The sequence below is a fragment of the Barbus barbus genome (assembly GCF_936440315.1).
Source record: "Barbus barbus genome assembly, chromosome: 38".
Taxonomy (NCBI): domain Eukaryota; kingdom Metazoa; phylum Chordata; class Actinopteri; order Cypriniformes; family Cyprinidae; genus Barbus; species Barbus barbus.
Window position 1 is genome coordinate 25813724 of NC_136716.1, and position 22196 is coordinate 25835919.

The following is a 22196-nucleotide window of genomic DNA, read 5'->3' on the forward strand; positions in this document are numbered from 1 at the left end:
TTGCAACATCAAAATTCAATGTTAAAATATTTGTTTTTAATGTAACCTTCTCCCTTTATTTGTTTATTTATTACTTTTTGGCCATTTCAAGAATTATTTATACAATTTCACATTATTTTTTAAAGACACTATCTATCTTAGAAAAATAAAATATTATGAGATTAAGATAATTCTCCTTTAATTAGATAAATATTTATTTGTTATTTGAGAAGGTTCGGGAAATATCGCAAGCCCGCTCGTTGACGTCACCGGGGGGCGTGGCCTATGGCGGAAGTGCAGGTGGCTCTGTAAAATGTCGAGCGTCAATTTAACACAATAACAGACAGAAATCAACCATGGCCCTCAACAACAATCATTCTGAATGTGGAGGTGTTATCATCAACAACAGCGAAAGGTAATGTCGCGGAATCAGACTCTTTGATTAATATCGGCGTTATTGTGTTTTATTATTATATAAAGCTGGTATACCGTCTTCACGGATTTGTCCAAAACGTCCATATTGAGTTAATTATTGTGTGTTATGTGTTTTTCTGTTCACATAATAAGAATAGTACAGTTTACAGTGTCATCGCGCGACCCGTTAGGTTAGATCACACCCATATTATTCAGACTGTCTGCCGTGTATGTGTTTATATTAAGCAGCATTATGTTTACACACACTATAAATGCAGCCCATGTTCAGTCACATAAGTTGTTATCTTATAAAAACATGGATCTTGCGCAGCTTTCAGAATGCTACTATGGCGAAGTGTGCTTTATGAATATTAATTTAGTCAAGTTGCTTGGAAACCTTCCTTGCAGCGTTCAGTCACGTGGCCTTATTAATATTCCTGACCGACGAAGCTCCAAGTTGTCTTTCAGCCAATCAGCTGGACGCATGCCACGTTGCGTCATTAATATTAATGAGCTCAGCCCTCGCCGTAGTAGGATGCTGTGAATGGCTGTAGGTCAGCAGCAATAATATTCTTGCGCTTCTGCTAAAAGAAATGACATGCTCTTAAGAAGAAGGCCCTTAAAGTTTCACAATAGCTGCAAAGACTGATGACTCCAGCAATGACATCATATCAACAAACCAAACAATCATCAATAATAAGCATATGAGTACACAAATAGATTTGATACCATCTGATACTATCTTTTTATGTAAGTTTTTTATTTACTTAACTTTTTTGCATCTATTCTACATTACATTATCTTCATTAACACTAAAATAAATCGTGTGGTACATTTACTAGGCTATATTATTCACAACAACAATACACTATATATATATATATATATATATATATATATATTAGTATTTCATATATTTTTATGCATTTTATTACTACTATTATTATTTATAGTGAATTATTACAACATTATAGACAAATGTTCTTAGTACTACATCTTATAATTACAGTTATAATTATTATTTATAGATTTTTTAATATAATATTTTTGCTTATTATTATCATTATTATGTTTAGTTTTTTAAATTCTTACATTTTTATGTTATTTATATATAATTAATTATTGTAACATTATAGACAAATAGAACTACAACGTTTAATTATAATAATAATAAATTACAGATAAATAAAAAAATATTATTTGATTTCTTACAATTTTATATTATTATAAATAATCATTAATAGTTTAATAATTAAAATATTATTAATATTTTGTTTTTGTTAGGGACAGGGTTATAATATTATATTATAATAGAAAATGCTCTGAGCACTACAGCTTTCTTTGATACTGGTATTCTTTAAAAATATAAACAAAAGTCTTGGTTCCTTATCAGGTATGGCACAGCTAGTGTTGTTCATTATGTGTTGGCACAGAACTGTAATAAAGCAAATCTGTTTTCCTACAGTCTCTTGATGTCATATGAGAATGTGGAGCTGGTGTTCAGTGACACAGAACGATTGCCAGAAGCCTTCAGAAAAAGCAAGAAGGGAAGCATCTACCTGACACCTTACAGGGTACGTAATACAAGAGAAGGAGTTAGATAATCATCTTATTTTTTAATGATGATAAGGACAGAGCAAGGAAACAGTTACATAATAAATGTAGTGCTTGATCTTTAAACACATTTTTATTACAGTCTTGGCCTTGTCTGTCTCCTGATTGGTCTTGTTCAGTGTTTTGTATATATGTTCATATGTGGTTTAATCTTTAGGTGATCTTCTTGACTAAAGGGAAGGACCCTCTGCAGTCTTTCATGATGCCGTTTTATCTTATGAAGGGCTGTGAGGTCAAACAGCCAGTACTTGGTGCCAACTACATCAAGGGCACGATCAGCGCCGAGCCTGGAGGTAAAACACCGAACCTAAATTTAACACTGCAGCTGCGAGGAGAGAGAGCAATGAGGGAATAAACCAAATCACAGGCCAAAACCACTGCCGTTGAAATCGTTATTGTGAATTAAAATATTAGAAAAAATAGATATGATTAGATATTTTTCTAAATATATTAATTAGTAGGGTATAAATAATGCTAAAATAACACTGGCCCTGAACCACATGAAACAGTCAAAATATTTAAAATTATTATTCTGTCTGCTCACTAATTCTTTAATAGATAAAAAAAAATGTATATTGAAGTATAAAGACACTTTGTAATTTCTATTATTCAATTAATTAATATAATAATACATACTATATAATAATATGCATTCATATTAAAAAAAACAATATTAATGGTGTTCGATTTTGTATTACATGCTAACATGTTAGACTTTAAATAAAAGTACTCAGATCTGAATCAGGATGTTCATTTGAATGATCTGGTCCTTGGAAGTAAGTATAGGAAAAGTCCACCTCTGTGCAATGTGAGCATAAAAGCATATACTAAAGCATGTTTCCATCACTGCTCCAGGTGGCTGGGAAGGTTCTGCAACCTTCAAGTTGATTTTTGCTGCCGGAGGAGCGATTGAGTTTGGACAGTGCATGCTACAGGTGGCGGCACAGGGTACGTTTGTGCTCAATCAGTTTTAAAAGCAATATTATTTGTTTTAAAAAGAAATGTTTTAGCATCAGATTTGATGTGGATTATTTCAGCATCCAGAGGGCAACCGGTGACTGTAAATTACGGCTGTCCTTACATGGCAAACGGTGCATTCGCTTACCCTCCTCCTCCGCCTGAATACGCCTACCCTGGACCTCCTCCTCCAGGTCAGGTTCACTGCTAAACAGTGCTGAGCAAACTAAGTACTGACACTTCAACTTGTATTCAGACACTGAACTGCTGTTAATTGTGTCCTCTAGGTGGAATTTACCCCAACCCTCCTGGCTTTGATGGACCAGCAGCCTACATGCCTCCTCCACCGTATACAGCTCCGATGAACCACGCTGCTCCGGACCCAGACCTGCCCAGAACCCCTGCAGGTATGAGAGACAACTGGACTCCTTTGAGTTTATACTTCAAGTCACGGTTTTACTGGTTAACTCTGACAGACTACTTTTTATATAAACTGACTGTATTTGTTGTCCTAGCCGAAGCAAAAGCAGCTGAAGCTGCAGCCAGTTCAAGTGCATCTACTTTTGCTCCGACACGGGTCTACCTGCCCGAGGTGAGTTAACCAACCTGATAACCACGTTCTACTTTTTAATAAAGTCCATACATAACCAGGTCCAACCTGTTAACCAAATAAATGTAGAGTCTATATATAACCACCAGGTCAAACTTGTTAACCTAGTATATCCTGCTAACAATGTCCATGTGTAACCAAGTTAAACTCCAAACTCCATATACAACAGAGGTCCAACATGTTAACCAAGTTAATTTATAACAAAGTTCTTGTGTAAGCAAGTTAAATGTTAAAGTCTATGCATAACCAGGTTCAACCTCTTTACCAAGTCAATCCCATTAACAAAATCCATATATAACCAGTTCCAACCTGTTAACAAAGTTCATATAAAACAAAGTTTATATGTAACCAAGATAAACTTGTTAAAGTCCATTATATAACAATATCCAAACTTTTAAACAAGTATATTTCTGTTTACAAAATCAATATACTGTATAACCAGGTCAACCTATTAACTAAGTTCATATATAATAAAGTTGATATGTTACCAAGTTAAACATGTTAAAGTGCATATATAACCAATATCTAACCTATTATCCCGTTAACAAAGTCTATATATAACCAGATCCGACCTTTTAACCAAGTCTTTCCTGTCCAAAGTCCATATACAACCAAGTTCAACTTGTTAACCACATCTATCCTGTTAGCCAAGTCCATATATAACAAGTTTCAACCTGTTAACCAAGTTAATAGTTCGTATGTAGTCAAATTAAATGTGTAAAAGTCCATATATTACCAGGTCTAACCTATTAAAGTATATCTTGTTAAAGTCCATATACAGTCAGGTCCAAGCTGTTTATATATAACTAAGTTCATATATAACCCAGGTAAACATGTTAAAAGTTCATATATTTCCAGGTCTAACTTGTTAACCACATTGTTTTATGTTAACAAAGTCTATATAAAACCAGGTGAAACCTGTACACAAGTTAATTTATAACAATGTAACCAGGTTAAATGTGTTAAAGTCCATATATATAACCAGGCCCACACTTTTAACCAAGTATATCCTGTTAACAACATCCATTTACAACCAAGTTCAACCTGTCAACCATGTCTATTCTGTGAACTAAATCCATATTTAACTAGGTCCAGCCTGTTAACCAAATTCATACGTAGCATAAGTTAATCATGTTAAAGTCCATATGACCTGTCCAGCCTCTTAGTCAAGTCCAGAGTCTTGAGCTGCATCTAAAACAAATAACAGTTTGGGTAATAATTTGAGAAAATTGTTTTGTTTTTATTCTGAAGGACAAGCCTCCACCCTACTCCCCACCTGAAGACAAGAAGAACCAGTAGACGTGTCTGCAGCGAGCGCACATCCTCTCCCTCCATTCCCTTCATCTCATCCTCTCTTCCCCTCACCATCTCCAGTTAAACGCCCCGCTGCACAGACTCCCGTGAGGCTGCACGCAGTGACCGGGGGCTCCACCAGGGGGCTCCGTGCTCTGCATTAACATGACCTGGCCTATATAGAGGGACAAGAGAGAGAGAGACTTTAATCACAGCTGGTCAATGAGACTGTTAGCTTTCTATCCGACAGTAAATGACTGAGCTTTTCTAAATTTGAAAATTAGCATATTTAGGAGACTTTGTATAGATCGATTGAACAAGGTTTGAAGTATTTTGCTAGTTGGACAAAAGTTAAGGCCCAAAAACACTGGGGCGTTCACATTAACAGCACTTCCGGTCATTGTTCACTCTCGACTGCTGCATCCAGCGTTATTAGATGGAAGATCGTTGGTTGTTGCCACTCGCCTGTTACTCAACACTCAAGCAGCCGCTTAAATCTGTCTTTGAAAAGAAAAGACTTCTGGATGCTTAGATGCTGCAAATCAAATGGGAACGCCCTTTACTGCACATTCCGTCAAATACACCACTTAAATAGCGGAAAATGAAAAATTGCTGAAAATGTACTAAACCTCAGGCCATCAAAGATGTAGATGAGTTTGTTTCTTCATCAGATTTGGAGAAATGTAGCATTGCCTGCTCACCAGTGGATCCTCTGCAGTGAATGGGTGCCGTCAGATTGAGAGTCCAAACAGCTGATAACAACATCTCAATAATCTACAAGTAATCCACACCACTCCAGTCCATCAGTTAACATCTTGTGAAGTGAAAAGCTGCGTGTTTGTAAGAAACAAATCTATCTGTTGCTTCTGGCCAAAAAATTATGCTTCAAATCCATAATCTATAATTAACACTTCCTCCAGTGAAAAAGTCCTTTCCCTGTTACCCCTCACATCAAAATCCATAAACATAGCTGTTTTGGCTTGTAAATGGTGCTTGATCAGTACATATTTCTCTCCTGATTCAGACTAGATGACTTTTTCACTCTAGAAAGCAATATTTTGAATAGATTTAAGGGTGAAGCAACGTTTTGAAGTTAAAAACGTCTTTAAGATGTATTTATTAAGGCGTTAACTGATGGACTGGAGTGCTGTGGATTATTGTGATGTTTTTATCAGCTGTTTGGACTCTCATTCTGACGGCACCCATTGCTGAGCAAGAGAAGTAACGCTACATTTCTCCAAATCTGTTCTGACGAAGAAACGAACACATCTACATCTTTGATGGAGTACATTTTCAGCATTTTTTCATTTCTTGGTGAACTATTCCTCTAACTAAAACCTTTACATGCTTCAAGTCTATTTTATACAACAGTTCTGATTCTGATTGGACGGGCTGTTAGTTTGCTGTTGCTCTGCAACATGTAGTGGTTGATTCCACTTTGGCTTCTTTTGCAATCATTTTCATTGCCGGAGCAAAAACCAAGTAACTGAGCATTGTCTAAAATCACCTTCACAAACACTACATGATGTTTATCTGATGAAGCTCGTTTCAGATGTGTTCTGCAGCAGTGTGTACTAGTCTTGGCATCTCTGTAGCATGCAGCAGTTAGACTAAAGATGCACTTTAACCCTACATGCACCTTCAGTCTCCTGGACAGAGTTTGTTGATTCTTTTTTCCCCTCATTTATTTAATTATACATTTAATCAGTTACGCATGGTCTTGACTGTATTGTGTTATTTAAAGTGTATTTTATTAAAGTAAACCTGTACAAGTGGAATGATGCATTTCATTTATGGACGTCTTGTGTTCATTATTCACGTACATGATGGGGTTTCAAAAAGCAGACAAATATCAAGAATTCACATTCATCGGAAAAAGTCTCTCAGGAGATTCAAAATAATGTTAATATTCCCAAAGGATGTGCTTTTCCAGGTTCCACTTTAGTCTTCCAGCCCTGATGGCTTGTGCAAATTAAATTGTTTTTCTAATGTATTCAAACAATCTCCCAATATTAAGGACAATTCTACCTTTTACTAGTTAGTGCATAAAGTCAGCTCTAATAAGCTCAGACCTCAAGTACGCTATAAAAGGAAGGATTTCATTAAATTATGATTCCATATTCAGACATAACGTACACAGTGTTCAAACTTTGAATGGCTCTTTATAGAAAGGCTATGTTCAGAATAGCATACTAATAATATATCTGCAGTATGCATCACTTATACTGTGCACAGTGTGCAAAAAAGTGCTATGAAAGCCCGTACCATGGAATAAAAAATAAAAAGGTAATTACGACTTTTTAGCTCACAATTCTGACTGTTTACTTCATTTCATACTGTTTCTCGCAATTCTGAAAAAAAATCAAGGAATAAAAAAGGTTATTGTTGCAATTTTATCTCACAATCCAGACTTTATTTAATGCAGTTGTGAGTTTTTATCTCACAATTCTGACTTTTCTTCTGAATTATGAGAAATAAACAGATTGTGAGTAAAAAAGTAAACATTCACAACTACCTTTTTTTTTTTATTATTCTGTGATGGAAACGGCTGCCATAAAGTGCACTATGCAATAGAGCACACTGAGAAGAAGAAAAAAAAACACTACATCCCACAATGCAACATGCTCAACATTACACTTAAAAAAAATGATAAATGAACTGGGAGCAATATAAGCTTTGATTGTTTTTAATATCTCCTTTTTGACTAGTCTGATTGGATTTGCAAATTTGCAGGCCTATGGTACATAACATGAAGTATGCTATTCTGAACAAAGCCAATGCCTAGATTAGAGTATTACAGTATGAAATGTAATCTCATATTCACAGATATCAATTTCTGAAGTGTTAAAAGATCAATTTGATGAACATATCGTCCGTGATTTCTGTAAAAATAATCAAAATACTACTAAAACTGATACAGTAGAAATACGTACAAATACAATTCACTGTTACGATAGTCCTACAGCACAAAAAAACAGAAGACGGAAATGAACACAAAATACATGTTTGTTCTTCGAAACCACAGGAACTGATTCTGAATATTTAAAAACTACAAATGGGAATCATATACTAGGAGTGGATACAGCAAAAATAACTTTGAACTCTCGAACACAACAAAAAAACTAAGTGCACAACTGGCCCTAGATGCAAACTCTTCAAAACATCATAAACGTTCATGTAACCTGCCATAATTTGGCCACAAGTAAGAATGGCAAAGATTTAGGGCAGAAACACACTTTAAGAAGTACACAAACACAGATGTTCTATATGTGTGTGTTTTGGAATAATTATTATTGAAGAAGTCTCTTATGCTGACCAAGGCTGCTTTTATTTGACCAAAAATGCAATAAAAACTGTAATAATATTACAATTTGAAATAACAGTTTTCTATAGGACTGTATTCAAATGTAATTTATTTCTGTGATAAAAGCTGAATTTTAAGCATCATTACTCAGAGCAGTCTTCAGTGTTACATGATCCTTGAGAAATCATTCTAATATGCAGATTTATATGAATATATTAGGGTTGGGGGTTGTCGGGTTTGAGGGGGGTTAAAGTAACCCCCAAAGTTGCGCAATGACCATATCTCAAATATCAAAACTCAAAAGTCCTTCATAAAACTTAACATCTACAGTTTTATCAAAGGTAGAATGCAAAATATTTCAATGCAAGCATTTCAGTCAAATGTAATTTATGCAATATTTCAAACCTTTAACCCACGGGAGAAAATCTATCTGCCGCAACAGTTTAAAATCAGCCCAATTCTGTGCAAAAATGTGGATTTGGCAAACCTGCATCCAACACAAGCTGTATCCAGCGTGATTTAATACTCCGCATATTGATAGCGGCTCCCTGCTGCACAAAAATTATATTCAATATTAGAATGTTTGCAGGAGGTCACCCTAGAATATATGAAATACATTTACAAATAATTTAGTTTAAATTGTCACAATATTTCATATTTTTGATCATAAGAGACTTCTTTAAAAACACTATATATATATGACCCTGAAGCACAAAATCAGTCATAAGTAGCACAGGTATATTTATAACAATAGCCAACAATACATTGTATGGGTCAAAATTATCCATTTTCATTTTATGCCAAAAATCATTAGGATATTAAGTAAAGATCATGTTCCATGAAGATATTTTGTAAAGATATTACCGTAAATATCAAAACGTTATTAATTTGATTGGTAATACGCATTGCTAAGAACTTAATTTGAACAACTTTAAAGGAGATTTTCTCAATATTTTGATTTTTTTGCACCCTCAGATTCCAGATTTTCAAATAGTTGCATCTCAGCCAAATATTGTCCGATCCTAACAAACCATACATCAATGGAAAGCTTATTTATTCAGCTTTTCAAATTGACCCTTATGACTGGTTTTGTGGTCCAGGGTCACATATATGAGCATCTGCATTCATGTACTTGCATGAAGTATATTTTGGCCCATACGCAATTCTCCACAGATCAACCCGAACCATCCCAGACTGAATTCTGAGCTCGTTGAATCTCACCATCACTCAGAAACACCAGGAGTAAATGATGGCGAAGGAAGGCCATGCATCTCAGGTTCAGCTACGGTAGGGATGCATCTATTTCCACAGGATCAAATATGCTCATGCTCGCGGTTCACAGAGAGTAATGGTGACGCCCTCCCCAATCCAGCAGGCCGGGAGCAGCGCTTGTGTAAAGGCGCAGTGGAAGGCGTGCAGCCGCACCTGTCCCTCGCCGTAGTACGTCAGTGTCCCGGCCTCGTAGTCCAGCAGCATCCCGATGCGCAGCGGCTGCGCATTCATCTGCAGCTGACCGGCGACGGACTCCTTGCAGCCGGCGTGCCATGCGCTCAGCTGCCGCTCGTCCAGCTGCAGGCTCCACGAAAGCTCGTTCATCCCCACCATGCAGCGCTTGCCCTTCTCCTTGCGCGGGATGTTTGGGTACGTCACACCCACGTAGGCCCACGGTTTGGACACCTCCAGCTCCCAGTAGTGCTGGCCGTGAGTGAAGCTCTGGAAACACAACACCTGCCAGGTGTGGTCGAAGCGGGACTCGTCGACTGGGACAGGGCAGGGCCCGGAGATCAGATGCTCCGCCCTCCTGTAGCTCTGGGAGAGCCGTAAGTGAGCGTTGGCGGTGCGAGGGTCGAAGGTCAGGTTGCAGCGGTCTGGATAAAGAGAATATTTACATGAGACTGAGAATAATAACGAACTGTGCTATCATGTGATGATATGATACGAGCGTACATGCGTTCAGTCCCTCCCTCTCGGCTGGATATGATGGTGTTGCAGGACTAGGAACAACAGCCAGAATTGGCCTCTTATCTTGAGGAGAGTCTACAAGAAAGACAGAAAAAAACAATCCTGAACAGACATAGATAAAACAGTATTTAACAAAAAAAATAAGAAATAATTATTTATTTATAAAACGGTTTCAGTGCAATGATTATGACTGGTTATTTAAAATATAAATACATTTAATACATTACATTTTAATTTATATTTAAATAAATGAAGTAAATATTGGTAAATAAATAATCTTTTATATATAAACACATCTATTAAAATTTACTTTGGAAATTGTCACAAGGACCATTATTTTTTCAGTGTTTTTCATCATAGCTTTTTCAATATATGCATATATATGCTGATATTGTTATTGACCAAAAGAAAAAAACCTGATATAATTTTTTTTTGCTTATGTCAGAAATTTCCTGAACAGATTATTTTTAGACAAAAATATATAAAATCATAAAATCTTTGTTAAAATCTTAAAACTTTGTTTTAAACTTAATAATTAAACTATTATTTATAGTTTTATTGCAACATTAATGACATAAATAAATAAATACATCTAAGTTCATCAAATCTGTGATAGGTCTACCATACTATTACTTTTGAAAATTGTCATAAGGACCACAATTTTTCATTAAACAGTGGATTTATTGTGATATATATTGTTGTCGACCAAAAGCTTATATTTTTGGCTGACATTGCCCCATCCTAGATTGGTATGGTTTTTATTATGATTTTTACAATTACAAAAATTTATAAACTGCTGTGGAATAATATTGAAATAATAGTTGTACAGAAAACAAAACAAAAAGTGTCAAATGTTAAAAAATAAGCACTCATTATCTCACCGAAAAGATTTTATACTACACATCTGACTAAATTTGGCAAAATCTAGTAATTGCTTTTACCTAAAACACTCATTTTATATCAACTCAGCACCTTGCAAACACATGATCTTTGTTTACTTGCTGAGTGATAAGATAAATGCCTGTGCCCTGACTCATGGGAATTACAAAGTAGCAGCTAATCAGACTGAAACTGGTGGTTTCAGAAAGCCATATTTGTGTGCATTTAGCATCAGACAGTCAGTGAACAGACTGTAAATGTTCCTCACCCTCTTTATCCTGTCCTGCAGACACATGTACGGCTTTCTCCAGATCCTCACACACCAGCTTAGATACACGGGACAGGACGTCTGTGATGGGCGTAAGCTTTTCCTGTACGCTCACATGCACATCCACAGGAACGTCACTGAATTGTGGGACCTCTATGAACCTGGAGTCCTGCATCAGCACACAAAGACAGACATTAGACAAACATTACACCTATTCACATCTGTGACAACATTAACAATCATATCAAAATTATTAATAAATATGTTTATTATTAATATAATTGTAACAAATATTGACAATAAATAATATTTTCCCCAACAAAACAACCTTAGTATCATCAAAAGAAAAGTTAAAAACAAGCATTTTTTTCAACATAACTTGAATTCATATTAAAATAATTTATTTTAAAAGAAAATGGGGCCATTTTTTACTTGTATTTCTTATTTTTTTAGTTTGTGATGCACAAATTAAATACAAAATAAAACAATAGCATTATAAATAAAATAAAATGAGACCTTGATGAGCTGGCAGGAAGGGAGGGCACACAGGCTGCTGATCTCCTCCTGAAGGGCTGTGAGCTGCGCTGCTCTCTCCTCCAGAACAGCCAGCCTCTCCTGAGCCTGCAACAGTGTCACTTCCTCCTGCTGCTCCAGAAAAAGCTCCGTCACTTCCTGTTTCTCTGTCAGCACCTTTATCAGCTGTGAGAACTTGGTGTTTACCCACTGAGATGTCTGCTGTAGTGATACCTGATAGAGCAGAGGGAGAACAACGCACATGCCATGAGCAGTGATACTTTTAATATGCATCCTTCAAGACCATTCCCTAATATACACTGCATGGCCAAAAACAAGTCATCATCTGGATTAAATAAGCAAATACCAGGCGGTGTATTAATGTATGATTCAGTTTGTGTAGATTGTGTAGAAAGCGGCAATACATATTGTATTATATTATACATATAATATAATATGGGGAAAAAAATATTTGATCCTCTGCTGATTTTGTATGTTTGCCCACTAACAAAGAAATAACCAGTGTATAATTTTAATGGTAGGTTTATTTGAACTGTGAGAGACAGAATAACAACAAGAAAAATCCAGAAAAACGCATTTAAAAAAAAGTTTTAATGAGTGAAATAAGTATTTGACCCCTTCTCAAAACATGACTTAGTACGTTGTGGCAAAACCCTTGTTGGCAATCACAGAGGTCAGCCGTTTCTTGTAGTTGGCCACCAGGTTTGCACACATCTCAGGAGGGATTTTGTCCCACTCCTCTTTGCAGATCCTCTCCAAGTCATTAAAGGAACAGTCCACTTTTTTGGAAATAGGGTCATTTTACAACTCCCCTAGAGTTAAACAGCTGAGTTTTACCGTTTTTGAATCCATTCAGCCGATCTCCAGGTCTGGCGGTAACACTTTTAGCTTAGCATAGATCATTGAATCGGATTAGACCATTAGCTATATCATAACTAGTTACCTAGCTGGGGACTACTTTCACTTTGTGGGCAAACGTACTGCACCCATGGTACGGCAGCAAAGATCCTTGATTATTACGCCGGAATGAGAGTCATATCGCCTAGAAAATCGCAACTTTTCATTTTCCGGCAGTCTTAGTACACGATGTAACTACAGAAGAGTCAAGCTTTAAATAGGAAAAATATCAAAACTCTTTGGTCATTTTTGATGACCAAATGCTAATGGTCTAATCCATTAATAATAACTGGAGATTGACAGTTATTTTGTGTTTCTTCCATTTGAGAATAATCGCACCAACTGTTGTCACCTTCTCACCAGCTGCTTGGCGATGGTCTTGTAGCCCATTCCAGCCTTGTGTAGGTCTACAATCTTGTCCCTGACATCCTTGGACAGCTCTTTGGTCTTGGCCATGGTGGAGAGTTTGGAATCTGATTGATTGATTGCTTCTGTGGACAGGTTGTCTTTTCTACAGGTAACAAGCTGAGACTCCCTTTAAGAGAGTGCTCCTAATCTCAGCTCCTTACCTGTATAAAACACACCTGGGAGCCAGAAATCTGCTGATTGACAGGGGATCAAATACTTATTTCAATCATTAAAATGCAAATCAATTTATAACTTTTTTGAAATGCTGATTTTTTTGTTGTTATTCTGTCTCTCACTGTTCAAATAAACCTACCATTAAAATCATAGACTGATCATTTCTTTGCGAGTGGGCAAACGTACAAAATTATTTTTTTCCCCACTGTACGTATTATTATTTTTAGTGTCATGTGTATTATATATTGTTCATGTTAGGTCCACTAAATATTATTAACAGATACAACATTTAATTTTAATAATGTATTAGCAAAAGTTAAAATGAACATCCACATTTAAATTTAATCCATCCACATTAAATTTAAATCTTAAAAAGTTTTTTTTTTTTGTTCAGTTCACATTTACTAATGTATTTTACTTATTGTAACAAATGAAACGTTATCGTAAAGAGTCACTATATTCATGTTTTGATAAAGTCCCTAATGAATAGGGTAATGATGGCAGATATCTTGCCTTTGCTTTCTCCATGTTCTCCATGAGCTCCAGGCGGTTTCTCTCTGTGGTTTCCTGGTGTTTTTTGAATTTTGCACTCTTTTTCTTCAATTCTGCCTGCACAGAAAAAATGTATAAGAAAAAAAAGAAAGAAATTCCTACAAATTCTTTAAAAAGTCAGCTAAGACATATACAGGTCTCACAAAATATCTTAATATATTTCACTCTAAAATTTAAGACAGAAAAAATAACTATAATATTTTGCATTGTGAAAATATAGCATTGTGACATTATTGCCATTACTGGAAATTACTAGTAAAAATTGAGCATTATTTTCACCTCAAATTCTCATTACTGTAATGCAAAAATGTATGATATTAATAATGATATACTATTTAAACTATACAGTATTTGTATGTCAATACGATATTACCTCTCTATTCTTCCGTTCTTCTACCACCAAAATTTTATCATGGCCCTTGCACTCGTTGACAGAGCACTCATAGCAAACACACATGCTGTCGTTCCTGCAGTAGATGACCAGAGGCTTCTGGTGCCGCTCACAGATCTGCTCTGGCTCCGGATCCGTGTGGACGGAGGCTCCTGCGCTCATATCTGTCTTAACTGGACTGTGTGTGCTGATCTCCGTTATCATCGACAGAGACACGTTGCGATTCAGCTCAGGCCTTGTGTCAAAGGCTTTATTACAAATAGGACAGTAGAAGTCGTTGTCTTTGCCATCCCAGAATTTGGAGATGCAGACCTTGCAGAAGGTGTGACCGCATGGGATTGTCACAGGCACCTGAAATAGATCCAAGCAGATCATGCACTGCACATGATCATCCATCATCAATCTGGAAACCTGAAAGTACAAAATAAATGAAGCAACAGCGTTAATGTCATTGTCAATGACAGCAGAAACCCTCTATTGGGGCATGTTGTCACGACAGACAGACAGATAGATGGACAGACACATAAACAAACAAAACAAACAAACAGACAGACAGACAGATAGATGTATAAACAGACAGACAGACGAATAGATGTATAAACAGACAGACAGACAGACAGAGAGAGATAGATAGATAGATAGATAGATAGATAGATAGATAGATAGATAGATAGATAGATAGATAGATAGATAGATAGATAGATAGATAGATAGACGTGTATCCAGATATATAGATAGACAGATAGATTTCAGCATTAAATAAGTGTTTATGTTGAAGTATAATGATATATAATCTATAAACCGAACTAAATCATTTGTCTGATGAATTATAGTAATTAGCAATTCTTCGCTGAATTCATCGAGACATAAATAAACAAACTCCACCTGACCTTACATCACCACTAAACAGCATCTAGTTTTAAAATTAAAGCAGAACATTACTAATCGACTAACTCCGTTTTTGTGAAACTCACAGTAATATTTACTCATCAGATGTGTAGAAATAATCCCGAATCCTGCGCGCTCTGAACAGGCGAATCTCGTCGCCTTCCATACGTAAGAACGCACAGACGTGATGACGTGCACGCACGTTACGTCACGCGTCTGTTCATCCGGGTTCATCATGGCGCTGCGCTGCGCGGCGTGTGTTCTGCTGCGGGCGGCGGTGGACGCGGGGCTGGGGTCTTCGGGTCACCGGTGAGCGGTGCTGGACGATATTTGAGTCAATCTGCGGATAATAAGTAGAGCCGCTGCTGTGAATGACCTTTATATATGTACTCATTTAATGCATTTATCGCTCTGCTTATTCTAGTTATTATGATCAATAAATAGATTATTAGTCTGCATTTTCATTCTGGCTTTCATCTGTTTTTCGTGTCTTTCTGAAGCACTTTTAGTAACTGCTTGTTTTAGACGTGCTTTAAACAAATTATCATTATCATTGTTTATTATTAATATTACATTTATATTAAAGCATTGCAATATTTATATTTATTATGGTACAGCATTATAAATATTTATTGTTTTATTATTATATTAACATTAAAACAATATTTATTATTATTTTTGTTTTTATTATTACATTTATTACAACAGCATACATATTACAACAGTATAATTATGTTTGTTAATTGTTATTATTTATATTAAAGCAATTATTATTATTATTGCTACATTTATACTACTACATACTTATATTGCCTTGTATTATATAGCTGTGTGAAAAATGACTACATTTTTTATTATTAAGCATCTAGTGTAATCTTGAGATAAAATCAACAACTGTTTATAATTGATGTTGAATGTCTAATAATGCAGCAAATCCAGTGACTCAAAGTTGCAGGTTTTATTGAATTAAATGAAAAATCATAAGGTTTTGCATTGTTGATATTTTAAGCACATTTTCCGACCAAATTCTCTTTGCTTTTTAAGTTAAAATCAGCGTAAATAAATAAATACTATCCTGGTGTATATTTAAATAGTACATTACCAATCAGGGCTCTACAGTGCGACCGTTTCAAAACTACTGCGTGCGACTATGAAAAAATATTTAGGATAATCAGCATATTTGTGTTTGTGCTGAAGGAGCTAATGTACTTGCGTGTTTTTGCAGCGTTGAGTAATGTATCACAGACATATTCTCTCATTATAACAAATAAGTAAATAAGAGATTCATTGAGCAGTGTGGAGCTTTGTGAGATCGCGACGAGCTAAGATGAGTGACAGCTTTTAATTTGCAAATGTGATATTGATTTAATACAACAGTTCAATAAACAAGAAGTTAATATTAAGTGACTTATATTGTCTGACTACAACACTATTGCCTTATTTTGCGAAAATAGTTTAAAAGAGTCCCAGCCAAGCCGCTGCGCATCTCCTTTCAAACACAGCGGTGTTTCGTTTATGAATGAACTGCGTTTTTAAACGAATCTAGTGAGTCAATGATTCAATTACCCATTCTTAGGCCGTTTCTCAAACGGCTTTCCTGTCGCTCTAATAGTAGAGAATGGCGCTAGCAGCGCCAAGGTCATGGGTTCGATTCCCAGGGAAAGCAAGAGCTGATAAAATGTAAAAACTGTAACTTGAATTCAATGTAAGTTGCTTTGGATAAAAGCGTCTGCTAAATGCATAAATGTAAATGTGGAAGGCTGCATCCTTCGGAGGTCGCATTTGTAGGCTGCATACGTCATAAAGAAGCTCTTATTTTAGAATATTAAAAGTTATGAATTTGACCAGTATTTTTAGTTAAGCGTAAATTGTTGTAATATGCTTATGACTCGCAAATATAATGCTCAGTTAACTGAAATAAACCAGGATTGATGATGTATGCAGCCTGCAGATGTGACCTCCGGAGGATACAGCCTTCCGTTTGAGAAACGGCCATAAAGACGTGAATGAATCAGCCGTTCGAACAAATCAATTAAATGAATGAGTCAGTGATAAAATCAGTGACTTGTCGCCACCTACTGGCAGTTTTAGTTGAATTTTTAAAGTATCTTTTCTATTATTTAAATCATTTAATATTTCTACATTCAAAATTGTATATTTAAAACATTAACCTCAACATGAATTTATGAGTTTAATTGCACTTATGCCACCTCTGAGCCTCATTAAACATCTGAAATACACCTACAATCCACTTGTATGTTCTTCTGTGCCACCCCTGTAGTACAAATGTATTTATTAAATACTGGTTTCATTTGATTGGTATCTTATTCTACTTGTTTTTATTCTGTTGCTTTAATTAGAAATGATAAAAAGCTTATAAATACAGTGGGGAAAACTGCTGATTTTTCAAGTTTTCCCACTTACAAAGAATGAAAACAAATGAAAATGACAGATCTCTCCATTCTTTGTAAGTGGAAAAACTGGAAAAATCAGCAGTGTATCAAATACTTATTTGCCCCACTGTATATTTTTTTGACATAAAAGATGACATACTTTTAATAAACTTAGAGAAATGCCAGTGCAAAGGTAAAAACTAAATTCCCTGTAAATCACTGAGTCAAATATCACCTCGTCATGGGAAGGCAAATTTTTAATTAATGATTTGAAGGTGCTCCTAAATTTTTGACTGTGCTCCTAAAAAGAAAAGTAAGCGTGGAGCCCTGATTACAAATTTAATTTTTTGCATTAATGAAAAAATGTCACAATGCAAACTGTCACTTCATGCAAAGTGTGAAATATATAAACTTGTAGGTTTAGTGGTACAGAAACATCATACTATCAATCATCAGGCATCGATAGGTAATTTAATTTAAAGTTTTTTTATTTTCTGGCTTTCAGTCGGCCATCCCCTTTGACAGAGTAAAGACACAGTGGGAGCAGACAAACGGACCGTACCACATCAAGAGGCTCGCCGAACACTACGGGATCTACAAGGACCTCTTTCCCATGGCCTATTTTGTGCCGCGGGTCATGCTGCGTGTGGCATACGGAGAGGACAGCAGCGCAGCAGTGCATTATGGGAATCACTTAACACCGAGTCAGGTGAGAACTCAAAACATGTAACGACTGTTTCTGTTAAAATCAAGAAAACAGACTTTGATTCGTGCTGTTTGTGTGAAATCCTCAGGCGGCAGAAGCACCTCAAGGGGGATGAAATGTTTTTTTTTTTTTTTAAATGGATCAAATAACTATGATCTTCATTTGGATCTTCTATTATTCAATGACTTTTCCTGTTTATGTCTATGTTTTTGTTGTAGTATCGGTTCAGTAGTAGTGTCCTGATATTTTAGTCCTGTATCGTATCGAAGTCGGTATTTTGGTATTGTGACAACACGCTTCAAATGAGAAATGCTTTTTGGTCATTTGCCTTCAGAATTGTCAAGTTAGCATCTGGTAAACTGCTGTTTGAAGTTCCTCCATGAGATGGTGATACAGTGACGTAAACGGTGTCTGTTTTACAGATGAACATCTGCTGGATGCTGAACAGGAGTATCTTCACTGGCTAGTGTGAGTCATTGTTTTTCAGCAAAGCTCACATTCCAACAAGAACAAAATCCATGAATTTGATTTAAAGGAGGAACATCTGGAGATCATAATGTCATAGAGACTCTTTTGACTTGAGGTTAGTAAACAACCACTTACAACAAAAACATGCTAAAAACCTTCACCTTAACCTCATGCACTGTCTGACCTCAACTTTGGAAAAGCCTGGCATGAAAAAAAAAGAATTGTTTGACAAAGTACATGATGATATCAGTTTCTATTCACTAATTTATTACAGTGGAAATATCCCAGGAAATTCTGGGGAGGAGCTCTGCCCTTACATCAGTCCATTTCCAGCCAGAGGAACAGGCTGTCACAGATACAGCTACATCTTGTTTATACAGGAACATCCGGTTGATTTCAGCGCAGACCTCAGTTCCTCCTCATGGTTAGTATTTTCAGCCACATCCTCGACAGTAATAGTAAGGTCATGATAATTGTAGGTGATGATGTACATCCAGCCAGTTGTTATCGCAGAATAAAGCCCGACCGACAGCCTTACACTCTTAAAAATAAAGGTGCTTCAAAAGGTTCTTCACAGTGATGTCATAGAAGAACCATTTTTGGTTCCATTCAGTCAAAGGTTCTTTAAAGAACCATCTCTTTCTTACCTTTTTATAATCTTACATTAAACTATTCTGGGTCATTTCTCACCCTATTATTATTTAAAAAATAAAAGTTATAAAGTACTTGTCAAAAGTTTGAAAAAAAAAACAAGTTTTCAGAATTATTTGAGCAGAAAGTTTAAAAGAACAGCATTCATTTCAAATAGAATCTTTTGTAACATAATAAATTATTTAACTGTCTCTTTTATCAATTTAATTAATATTTGCTGAATAAAAGCATTAATTTTCTATGAAACATACCCCCCCCCAAAAAAATTTAATGGTAGTATATTACGGTTTTTGCATGAATATTAATGTTTACAACATTGATAATCAGAAATGTTTCTTAAGCAGTAAATCAGCATATAAGACTGATTTCTGAAGGATCATGTGACACTGAAGACTGGAGTAATGATGCTGGAAATACAGCTTTGATCACAGAAATAAATTACATGTTACAATATATTCAGATGGGAAACAAGTTATTTTAATTTGCAATAAAAATTTACAATACGTATATATAACTGTTTTTACTGTTTGTTTTTGATCACAAATGCAGTCTTGATGAGTATAAGAGACTTAGTAAATGGGACTAACTGTCATTAAGATAATTTTACAATTAGATAAAGTCTAAAAATAGGCTGAATCTTTAAGTAAAAACAAATTATTTCTTGCAATTTTGGGTTGTGAAATTTGACCTGGACATGTCAAATGCAGCATAGCTTTCGAAATGACAGCTTTTCTTTGTATTTTGTGTACTACTCAGAAAACCTCACAGAAAGACCCTTCAGCTTGCATAGTACTAAAAAAATCTGTGTAAAGCAAAGCAATTGGTAAAATTCTGATGTCTCATTTTGAGCATTTGCAGAAACAAGTATTCTTTCTGTCATATTTACAGCTACTGTCTGAAGCAACGGACTTTCCGAACATTAGACTTCTACAGGAAGCACCAGGATATAATTACTCCAGCCGGTCTTGCATTTTTCCAATGCCAGTGGGATCAGTCTGTCTCTCACACCTTTCACACACTATTAGGTGAGTAACATGGTCTAAACACGCAAGAACAACTTTCCTTCTTGTAGGATGAACGAGATTTTCTCATAGATCTAGTTACTACAGTTCTATAGCCAGGTTCCGCTTCTTAAAATAGCGTTTATCACTTATGGTTTGTGACACAGTTATATAAACATCAGGTCATAAGAACTGGCTTAACAGTCAAACGCTCTGGAAAAATGCCTATGGTTGTTCACCGCTTCCTCCTTTGAGACAATCGGACCATAATCTTGTTTATATTAGATGTATTTATGTTCTGCTGTGAGGAAGCAGCCGCCAACTACTAGAACAGTGAAAGTATGGTCTGATTCGGTAGTGTATTAGAGAGTATATAAACCTTTGTGTTGATAACACAGTACCCACCAAAAAGATTAAATGTTACTCAAATAATAAGCCATGGGTTACCCCTGAGTTAAAGGCGTTACTAAAAGAAAAAACCTTCTTAGTGGGTGATGGAGAAGGAGCTGAAGCGGGTACAGAAATTATTAAAAGTTCAAATTAAGGAGGGGAAGGAGTGTTATAAATTAAAAATGGAACAAAAGTTACAAAAGAAGAATGTGAGGGAGGTATGGAGTGATTTAAACAGGATGTCTGGAGTTCAGGGATATACTGCCTTTGGTGGATGAAATTAATATATTTTTTAATAGATTTGATGGAGGATCTAGTGATTTACAATTGTCCTTTATAGATGGTATATGGCAGAGTTCCTATTTAGATCCTCCTTCAGTTTTAAAATCACCTTATTTTTCCACTTGTGAGTCTGTTCCTAAGTCTGCTGTATCAAGTAAGAAGTGGATTAAGGAGAATTAAAAAGAAGAAATCTGCAGGCCCTGACGGTATTAGTGCTGGAGTTCTTAAAGCCTGTGCTGATCAAATATGCTGGTTAATTCACTATATTTTTAATTTGAGTTTGCGCTTAGAAAGGGTACCTGTTTTATGGAAGACATCATGTGTAGCACCAGTCCCTAAGAAAACTAATCCTACCGAGTTCTCACAGTATAGACCAATAGCTTTAACGGCTCAGTTGATGAAGGTTTTTGAGAGGTTGGTTTTAAATTATATTAAGCAGTTATTGTGTGCTGCTGAGGATAAACTGCAGTTCGCTTACAAAACTGGTATTGGGGTTGATGATGCAATTATCTATCTTTTTTATAAATCTCTAAGTCATTTAGAGACTCCAGGTAACACCTGAATCACAATTTTTGACCCTTCTAGTGCATTCAACACTATCCAGCCTGCATTACTCAAAAATAAATTAGTAAATGCTGGATTACACCAGAGTATGGTCAGTTGGTTAATGGACTACCTCTCAAATAGAAACAAGGGGGGCTCATTTCTCATGTCTTTATATGTATTCCACAGATATGAGAGAGCCGGTGTTTGAGTACGACAGACCTCCAGTCTATCACCCACCGCAGAAGAAATACCCTCACGGACAGCCTCTCAGATACCTGGACCGCTACAGAGACGGAGCCAATAAAACCTATGGCATTTATTAAACATATGCGTGTATTATGTTCATTGTACAACTGAAACAGCAGGGCTTTTGTTTGTAATAAACTGATACTATCAGCTGTGTTGTGATCTGTCTTTAAAGGTGTGTTAGCAAAAATTTGAGGGCCAAAAAAAGGTCTGTTGTCAATAGTGAAGCACAATTCACAAATAAGTTAGTTAAAAAAAAAAAAAAAAGAGTAGCTTTCTGTTGGTCAACTTGGTGAATTTGAATAACTTGAACCTGTTGCAAAATCTGTGTAAGGAAATATTTCACTTTTATAAGGAAGCTTGTTTCCACCATGGGATTAAAATAATAA

At 35.8% G+C, this 22196-nt stretch overlaps 3 protein-coding genes across 5 annotated transcripts; 2 read left to right on the forward strand and 1 right to left on the reverse strand.

Moving 5' to 3' along the window:
* The first annotated feature begins 241 nt into the window (after positions 1 to 241).
* On the forward strand, positions 242 to 6643 carry LOC306858086 (WW domain-binding protein 2-like). The gene is made up of 8 exons (XM_079398481.1): positions 242 to 394; positions 1859 to 1967; positions 2165 to 2300; positions 2863 to 2955; positions 3045 to 3158; positions 3252 to 3371; positions 3480 to 3556; positions 4826 to 6643. The coding sequence occupies exons 1-8, from the start codon at positions 336 to 338 to the stop codon at positions 4871 to 4873; spliced, it is 756 nt and encodes a 251-aa protein (XP_079254607.1). The 5' UTR covers positions 242 to 335; the 3' UTR covers positions 4874 to 6643.
* Positions 3893 to 15310, reverse strand: LOC306858084 (E3 ubiquitin-protein ligase TRIM65-like). Of its 3 annotated transcripts, XR_013783193.1 has the most exons (9): positions 15211 to 15306; positions 14219 to 14647; positions 13807 to 13902; positions 11797 to 12027; positions 11281 to 11449; positions 10119 to 10208; positions 9393 to 10039; positions 4851 to 5042; positions 3893 to 4765 (listed from the first exon to the last, which is right to left on the reverse strand). XR_013783193.1 is itself a non-coding variant. In XM_079398479.1 (8 exons), exons 2-8 carry the CDS (start codon positions 14633 to 14635, stop codon positions 5028 to 5030), a joined length of 1461 nt encoding a protein of 486 aa, XP_079254605.1. In that variant the 5' UTR covers positions 14636 to 14647; positions 15211 to 15306; the 3' UTR covers positions 4980 to 5027. The 3 variants fall into 3 exon arrangements, 2 of the variants coding, with proteins under 2 accessions (XP_079254605.1, XP_079254604.1); XM_079398479.1 differs by lacking the exon at positions 3893 to 4765 and having other exon boundaries at positions 4980 to 5042; positions 9597 to 10039; XM_079398478.1 differs by lacking the exons at positions 3893 to 4765; positions 4851 to 5042 and having other exon boundaries at positions 6594 to 10039; positions 15211 to 15310.
* A 49-nt stretch (positions 15311 to 15359) lies between these two features.
* On the forward strand, positions 15360 to 21956 carry LOC306857486 (large ribosomal subunit protein mL38-like; the record flags this gene model as incomplete). Its single annotated transcript, XM_079397464.1, has 7 exons — positions 15360 to 15433; positions 17827 to 17830; positions 18023 to 18226; positions 18646 to 18689; positions 18966 to 19115; positions 20231 to 20367; positions 21748 to 21956. 7 exons carry the CDS (start codon positions 15360 to 15362, stop codon positions 21882 to 21884), a joined length of 750 nt encoding a protein of 249 aa, XP_079253590.1. The 3' UTR covers positions 21885 to 21956.
* Between the last annotated feature and the right edge of the window lie 240 nt (positions 21957 to 22196).